The sequence below is a fragment of the Bufo gargarizans genome, chromosome 5, assembly GCF_014858855.1.
Source record: "Bufo gargarizans isolate SCDJY-AF-19 chromosome 5, ASM1485885v1, whole genome shotgun sequence".
NCBI classification, from domain to species: domain Eukaryota; kingdom Metazoa; phylum Chordata; class Amphibia; order Anura; family Bufonidae; genus Bufo; species Bufo gargarizans.
In genome coordinates this window covers 355,818,970-355,828,167 of record NC_058084.1, presented here as the reverse complement: position 1 = coordinate 355,828,167, position 9,198 = coordinate 355,818,970, and the positions used below count along the sequence as shown (strand labels likewise).

The 9,198-nt window shown below is 40.4% G+C and overlaps 1 protein-coding gene across 1 annotated transcript in view; it reads right to left on the bottom strand.

Annotated features, from left to right (window-relative positions):
- Window positions 1-503: 503 nt before the first annotated feature.
- The window catches only part of PLCL2 (phospholipase C like 2), a 216,024-nt gene continuing 207,329 nt past the window's right edge, over window positions 504-9,198 (bottom strand). Inside the window, exon 7 of the mRNA XM_044294066.1 lies at window positions 504-1,407. Coding sequence (XP_044150001.1) covers window positions 1,228-1,407 — 180 coding nt within the window. The 3' untranslated portion in view covers window positions 504-1,227. The remainder of the gene's footprint in view (window positions 1,408-9,198) is intronic.

Here is a 9,198-nt window from a genome sequence, read left to right as displayed (position 1 = left end):
GCAAAAAACGCTAGTGTGAAAGTAGCCTAAGTATGCTTCCCTTCGCAGGTCTGTCCAGGAGGGGGGAGTTTGCCAGCCCCCTCTAAACTAAACAGTTTAAAACGGCACCACTTTTATCCTGCTGCTGCCGGCTAATAAATCTGGTACACCTTTAGACTCTCTAGTCTACGTTTATACCACCTGTTATACGGCTTACCCTGCACCAGAATGGTGTGCTGACATTGTGGGGCAACTTTGGCGCACAGTGTCGCTTGTTGGCCGCAGCCAGTATTCCGCAAATACACACCCCTTACTCTTAAAAGGCACACCTGTTGCCTAGCATGTCGCTAAAGGTGTCTAAGCCCAATAATGATTGTGCTGCACGGCATGCGAGCCAGAATTCTAGTATACTTTCATTAGGAAAGTCTGCCCCACTGAATCGACAAAAGGTCTAACAAACATACAACTAATGTTATGTCTCATCCTTCTATTAACGCTGTCATATTTCTTAAAATGCACGACAATTGAGATCATAAAACTTTGTTTAATGTGAACACATCACAAAATAAAAAAGTTGATATATTTACAATATGTCTTCAATTTGGTCACTTTTACATTAGATATTAACATTTCTAAAACTTTGTGGAAATAAGATCTATGCTATTAGGTTAAAGTGGATTGCACATTTTTAGATTTGCCACCTATGGTGTACAAACATCTAGCGCCCATTTTTTATTGCATTTCCTGTTATTATTTTTTTTGTTATATACAATATGGCTCAAACAGAACACAACAAACAACTAACCATGTCTGTAGATTCACTTTTCAGTGCAACTCATTTCAGTCCTTTGAGCACTCTGTTACAATAAGCACACAGTTTATGAAATGTGAGGATTTCTCTTTTATTTAAATAAAACTATTAAAATCTAACTTAAAAAACACTGCTATGTTTCTTTAAGCAGCACGCACCTCACTAAATCGGTTCTATTCTAATAAAGATATCTTCTTCCACGCTTTGACTTTTGGCCAGCAACAACATTTGCAATCTGCCTGCCAGTTTCCTTCATTTATCATATATATTTACTGTACTTTCACAGATATCAGACTGGTCAGTCTTCGGTTGTGCTTTAGAAAGAAAGAAAAATAGAATCTGTGTTTTCTCCTGTAAGTGCAAAGTAAACACCTTGTGCAGCTACATTGGTCGAAGATTTAGAAATTCCAATAAGAACGGAGGTCCATGATTTACTGTCAATCGCCCGTCTCATCTCCTGCCTTCTCGGGAATGGCCTCCAGGCTTCTTCTTGGCTTGGACGCCTCTGCATTTCCAGCAGTTGCCTTGTTCAGTCCACAAGATACAGCAGCATAATGAATTTGTTTTAAGTTGTCCAAGGTTTCTGTTTTGGCATATTTGAGAAGATCTGATTGTCCCTGTAACAAAAAATTTTTTTTTACCAGTTGGCATCGACAGATCAAAGCGCATTACTGCCTACAAGTTCTATGATAATCGGGCAAAAATCATATTAATGGCCAAAGCTATGTTTTTTAGCATCATGCCCAGGCCCACAATGATGAATTCAATCACTGATCCAAGCTTCCTTGTGGAGATCTGCAACACAAAGGTAGACTCAAGCTGCAATAGTCATGGTCAAACTTTTAACAATATACAGTAGTCCTGAAATAGATTGAATCCACATTGAACTATTTGGAAACTGTGATGTGTCTTTACAATGAATATACAGAGAAGCAGACCAACTATGATAAAACTGGGTCTTTAGGCTTTCATACTCTCAACAAAAAACTTGAACTTATGCAGAGTAGGCAAACCAGATTTCTAAGAAACATTATGTTTCCTGCTGATCCGGCAAGTGAAGGATCAAAGGCAAGTGTTCCTAGTCAACAGTCCCATGGAGCTACAGGCAGGGGAAGACTGGCCATAGAGCTGATGCTCAGGGGTCCGCCCAAACCCTCCTCACGTCCGTCGGCTGGGTACAGAATGAGCTAATGCTATAAGAATTAAATTTATGCTAGGAGCATCAGGCACTTATGCACCTGACCAGAGGCCAGGTCCTCAGGACAGTGATACAGTTGAATACTGCAGTGAGGGTGGCAGTATTTTATGCTGCACTGTGGTATTTGGTTCTGCTGGGGCAGTATTTTGTTCTGCAGTACGGTATTGCAGGCCCCACCTACTTCTGTTGTCGCTGCCTACTTGTGTTGCCCCGCCTTCTGTCAATTTGAATCTGCCTAAAAAAATGGGGCCATTTTCTGAATTTTTTCTACGGCCTCTTTACGTTCCTAGTCCGCCTATGGCTGCAAGAGCACAGAATGTAAAACCAGTTTATCAAGAATGCATTGATTATTGTAATAATAAAAGATCTTTGTTGGTGGTAACAAAGACAAGTACAGTATGTTAGCATACTGTAAGAACCAACTGCACCAAATCAAATAGCATCCTCCTCCTCTAGCAAGGTCCACTGCAAAATCAATACAAACCACGCCAATTTAGGCTTACGTGGTTTACAATCAATACTGGTACTGTGAAAGCTCTTGTAATGCAGCAGGTGTGGAAAGAGGCTTGGGTTACTTCTCAGGGCATTGTCAAGTTGGACCCCTGGTTTTGAACCTTTCAACAGAGTATGGGGATCTATACTTTGGTGCAGGGGCCACCAAAACCACTACCTTTAGGGTACGGCTACATGGCCTCACAGCCAGGTTCACTGAGTAGCGGTGATCCCATAGAAGTGAATGGGATTGCTGCGTCCTTCACAAGAAATCCAGCAGTCTTGGATTTCTTGCAACGGCAAGGCAATCCCATTCACTTTTATGGGACATTGCCACTTAGCGAACATAGCTGCAACGGCTGTTGCGTGACCAGTGTCGCTGTGTAGCTGTACCCTTAGGAGTATTTAGGAGTGACTGCAGCAGTCGACCACAGGCCAGTTTGGCGAGTTTATTTTGGCTGGCAAGTCACTACTGTGGTGATTGGTTAGTTATATAAAATCTTATTTTTTAAAGAGTTTTGTTTTAGCATTTGGAAAACCTATGTTATATAAGCTGCATATTGCTACATGGTCAGCTGTTGTACACTGCATGCAATCATGGCTATTATTGGCAATACGCAGCTTCTACATAGATTTTTAAAACTGTAGGAACAGCCCTTTTAGCCCCTCTTAGGTTGTTGTATAGTATATGTTCATGTACTGAAAGCAACCAGTCACCATTGCTAGAATATATTATTGAATATAAGCTAATCATTATAACATGTTCATTTTATACTGATAACACAAACCAGAATCACACTAGGCATAATGTCAAAGTTTGATTTCATTTTCCAAGAGATGATGGGCTGATTGAGAATCTAAATTTCAGAAGAATATCTGAGACTGTAGGAGCATCAACAAAGAGTCACATGTTGTCTACGTTCCTTCAGCCTAAGCCTTGGCAATTATACCAGCTGACAGAACATGTAACATAATAGCATGTGGAAAAAATAGAAATGACACCTAAGAAATTAGATTTTTCAGTTAATCATCTCCTTTAAAGCATAACAGGAAATAAAACAGGACTTCAAAGGACCATGAGTACTAGCACATATTACTTGAAAGCCTATCTTACACTAAGTCATTTTTCAAAGTGTCTTCTAAAAAATTATCCATAACGCACACTCTCTATTGGCCCAAACTTGCTGAACCACAACTCAATTTGTATTTGTTTTCACCCGCATTACAAATCCCAAGGTAGACACCAATGGGGCAGTTCTTCACTGAGGTTTCCATAGAAGGGAACTGAGCTTTACACTTGCAGATGTACAGGAAGACCTGCTGAGCTCCACTGCATGGCGTGCAAGCAGAACAGCCCCAGATAGGCGGGAATGCTAGTCCAATACAGGAAGAAACAGTAGAAGACCGCACATATCCACTTACTAAACTAAACCGTACTTTTAGACACGTTAAATGAGGCCACACTTTAGCAACCGGGTCATGTGCGAAAGATTCTGGGTGCCAGAGGGGCATAACAAGCCTTGGCAGGATATTTAGATACAGGGCTAGGACAGCTAACTGAATACCCAGTGCTCCTGTGATTGTACTTCTAGGCTACAAGTCTACTATAATAAAGCAGGCCTCACAGTGGTCAACTGATAACCATGTCCTGTCTGACACAAAGTCTATAATCAAGTACCGCCGTAAACTATGGTAGAGAGCCATACTTTAGCATACAGAGGTAAACAATGTAAAGTTTGCTCATAACCTTAACCTGCTGAATGACCTCAACCATGTACATGACAAACAGGGAACCTAGCAAAATCTCAAAAGATATAACATCCTGACTCCAAAACCAATAATGAAGCTGAACTTGTATTTATTTATATAGTAAAATGTTAAATCGTTCTACATAAAATGCATTCAGAGACTCTTCCGACCCTTTCACTTTTTTCACATTTTGTTATGTTGTGGCCTTATGCAAAAAAATTAAATAAAAAAAAAGTTCACTTTTTCCCATTCATTAAAATATTGGCATGGCTGTGATTGGCCAGAGCACCATGTGACCCAGCCTCTATTTAAGCTGGAGTCACATAGCGCCGCCCGTCACTCTGCTCTGATTAGCGTAGGGAGAGGTTGCGGATGCGACAGTAGGGCGAGATTAGGCAGATTAACTCCTCCAAAGGACTTCACTTGATTAATCGATCGATCTGCAGCTGTGCATCATTGAGCTGCTGAAATTCAAATGCTCACTCACTGTTTTTAGGCTGCCCAGACCGTTTGTCAGTCACTTTTTTCTGGGGTGATCGGCGGCCATTTTGTGTCTTGTGCGGTGCTGCGACCAAGTGCATCCAAGCTGCGACCAAGTGCATTTAACCCTCAATGGTGTGGTTGTTTTTTGGCTAAAGCCTACATCAGGGTGAAGCTGTCACACCAAGTGCATTTAACCAGCAATAGTCTGTTCATTTTTTGGCCATATACAAAATCAGGGGCAAGCTGCGCCTGTCACCAAGTGCATTTAACCCTCAATGGTGTGGTTGTTTTTTGGCTAAAGCCTACATCAGGGTGAAGCTGTCACACCAAGTGCATTTAAGCAGCAATAGTCTGTTCATTTTTTGGCCATATACTAAATCAGGGGCAAGCTGCGCCTGTCACCAAGTGCATTTAACCCTCAATGGTGTGGTTGTTTTTTGGCTAAAGCCTACATCAGGGTGAAGCTGTCACACCAAGTGCATTTAAACAGCAATAGTCTGTTTATTTTTTGGCCATATACTACATCAGGGGCAAGCTGCGCCCGTCACCAAGTGCATTTAACCCTCAGTAGTGTGGTTGGTCAAGCTGTGACACCAAGTGCATTTAACCAGCAATAGTCTGTTCATTTTTTGGCCATATACTACATCAGGGGCAAGCTGCGCCCGTCACCAAGTGCATTTAACCAGCAATAGTGTGGTTATTTTTTGGCCATATCCCAGTCTAATTCTGTCACTAAATCCATACCGGTCACCCAGCGCCTAAATACTAGGCCTCAAATTGATATCCCGCTAAATCTCTCGTTACCGCTGTCCTGTTGTGGCTGGGAAAGTTATTTAGTGTCCGTCAAAGCACATTTTTTGTTCTGGGTTGAAGTACAATTCCCAATTTAGCAATTTCATAATTTAGTGGTTCCTGCTATATCAGAGCTATTTGAAATCTATCCCTAAAAGGGTATATAATATTCAAGGTGCACATAGGGTCATTCAGAATAACTTCACACACACCCGCTACTGTGCATTTCCAAGTCTAATTCTGTCACTAAACCCATACCTGTCACCCAGCGCCTAAATACTAGGCCTCAAATTTATATCCCGCTAAATCTCTCGTTACCGCTGTCCTGTTGTGGCTGGGAAAGTTATTTAGTGTCCGTCAAAGCACATTTTTTGTTCTGGGTTGAAATACAATTCCCAATTTAGCAATTTCATAATTTAGTGGTTTCTGCTATATCAGAGCTATTTGAAATCTATCCCTAAAAGGGTATATAATATTCAAGGTGCACATTGGGTCATTCAGAATAACTTCACACACACCCGCTACTGTGTATTTCCAAGTCTAATTCTGTCACTAAACCCATACCTGTCACCCAGCGCCTAAATACTAGGCCTCAAATTTATATCCTGCTAAATCTCTCGTTACCGCTGTCCTGTTGTGGCTGGGAAAGTTATTTAGTGTCCGTCAAAGCACATTTTTTGTTCTGGGTTGAAATACAATTCCCAATTTAGCAATTTCATAATTTAGTGGTTTCTGCTATATCAGAGCTATTTGAAATCTATCCCTAAAAGGGTATATAATATTCAAGGTGCACATTGGGTCATTCAGAATAACTTCACACACACCCGCTACTGTGTATTTCCAAGTCTAATTCTGTCACTAAACCCATACCTGTCACCCAGCGCCTAAATACTAGGCCTCAAATTTATATCCTGCTAAATCTCTCGTTACCGCTGTCCTGTTGTGGCTGGGAAAGTTATTTAGTGTCCGTCAAAGCACATTTTTTGTTCTGGGTTGAAATACAATTCCCAATTTAGCAATTTCATAATTTAGTGGTTTCTGCTATATCAGAGCTATTTGAAATCTATCCCTAAAAGGGTATATAATATTCAAGGTGCACATTGGGTCATTCAGAATAACTTCACACACACCCGCTACTGTGTATTTCCAAGTCTAATTCTGTCACTAAACCCATACCTGTCACCCAGCGCCTAAATACTAGGCCTCAAATTTATATCCTGCTAAATCTCTCGTTACCGCTGTCCTGTTGTGGCTGGGAAAGTTATTTAGTGTCCGTCAAAGCACATTTTTTGTTCTGGGTTGAAATACAATTCCCAATTTAGCAATTTCATAATTTAGTGGTTTCTGCTATATCAGAGCTATTTGAAATCTATCCCTAAAAGGGTATATAATATTCAAGGTGCACATTGGGTCATTCAGAATAACTTCACACACACCCGCTACTGTGTATTTCCAAGTCTAATTCTGTCACTAAACCCATACCTGTCACCCAGCGCCTAAATACTAGGCCTCAAATTTATATCCTGCTAAATCTCTCGTTACCGCTGTCCTGTTGTGGCTGGGAAAGTTATTTAGTGTCCGTCAAAGCACATTTTTTGTTCTGGGTTGAAATACAATTCCCAATTTAGCAATTTCATAATTTAGTGGTTTCTGCTATATCAGAGCTATTTGAAATCTATCCCTAAAAGGGTATATAATATTCAAGGTGCACATTGGGTCATTCAGAATAACTTCACACACACCCGCTACTGTGTATTTCCAAGTCTAATTCTGTCACTAAACCCATACCTGTCACCCAGCGCCTAAATACTAGGCCTCAAATTTATATCCTGCTAAATCTCTCGTTACCGCTGTCCTGTTGTGGCTGGGAAAGTTATTTAGTGTCCGTCAAAGCACATTTTTTGTTCTGGGTTGAAATACAATTCCCAATTTAGCAATTTCATAATTTAGTGGTTTCTGCTATATCAGAGCTATTTGAAATCTATCCCTAAAAGGGTATATAATATTCAAGGTGCACATTGGGTCATTCAGAATAACTTCACACACACCCGCTACTGTGTATTTCCAAGTCTAATTCTGTCACTAAACCCATACCTGTCACCCAGCGCCTAAATACTAGGCCTCAAATTTATATCCTGCTAAATCTCTCGTTACCGCTGTCCTGTTGTGGCTGGGAAAGTTATTTAGTGTCCGTCAAAGCACATTTTTTGTTCTGGGTTGAAATACAATTCCCAATTTAGCAATTTCATAATTTAGTGGTTTCTGCTATATCAGAGCTATTTGAAATCTATCCCTAAAAGGGTATATAATATTCAAGGTGCACATTGGGTCATTCAGAATAACTTCACACACACCCGCTACTGTGTATTTCCAAGTCTAATTCTGTCACTAAACCCATACCTGTCACCCAGCGCCTAAATACTAGGCCTCAAATTTATATCCTGCTAAATCTCTCGTTACCGCTGTCCTGTTGTGGCTGGGAAAGTTATTTAGTGTCCGTCAAAGCACATTTTTTGTTCTGGGTTGAAATACAATTCCCAATTTAGCAATTTCATAATTTAGTGGTTTCTGCTATATCAGAGCTATTTGAAATCTATCCCTAAAAGGGTATATAATATTCAAGGTGCACATTGGGTCATTCAGAATAACTTCACACACACCCGCTACTGTGTATTTCCAAGTCTAATTCTGTCACTAAACCCATACCTGTCACCCAGCGCCTAAATACTAGGCCTCAAATTTATATCCTGCTAAATCTCTCGTTACCGCTGTCCTGTTGTGGCTGGGAAAGTTATTTAGTGTCCGTCAAAGCACATTTTTTGTTCTGGGTTGAAATACAATTCCCAATTTAGCAATTTCATAATTTAGTGGTTTCTGCTATATCAGAGCTATTTGAAATCTATCCCTAAAAGGGTATATAATATTCAAGGTGCACATTGGGTCATTCAGAATAACTTCACACACACCCGCTACTGTGTATTTCCAAGTCTAATTCTGTCACTAAACCCATACCTGTCACCCAGCGCCTAAATACTAGGCCTCAAATTTATATCCTGCTAAATCTCTCGTTACCGCTGTCCTGTTGTGGCTGGGAAAGTTATTTAGTGTCCGTCAAAGCACATTTTTTGTTCTGGGTTGAAATACAATTCCCAATTTAGCAATTTCATAATTTAGTGGTTTCTGCTATATCAGAGCTATTTGAAATCTATCCCTAAAAGGGTATATAATATTCAAGGTGCACATTGGGTCATTCAGAATAACTTCACACACACCCGCTACTGTGTATTTCCAAGTCTAATTCTGTCACTAAACCCATACCTGTCACCCAGCGCCTAAATACTAGGCCTCAAATTTATATCCTGCTAAATCTCTCGTTACCGCTGTCCTGTTGTGGCTGGGAAAGTTATTTAGTGTCCGTCAAAGCACATTTTTTGTTCTGGGTTGAAATACAATTCCCAATTTAGCAATTTCATAATTTAGTGGTTTCTGCTATATCAGAGCTATTTGAAATCTATCCCTAAAAGGGTATATAATATTCAAGGTGCACATTGGGTCATTCAGAATAACTTCACACACACCCGCTACTGTGTATTTCCAAGTCTAATTCTGTCACTAAACCCATACCTGTCACCCAGCGCCTAAATACTAGGCCTCAAATTTATATCCTGCTAAATCTCTCGTTACCGCTGTCCTG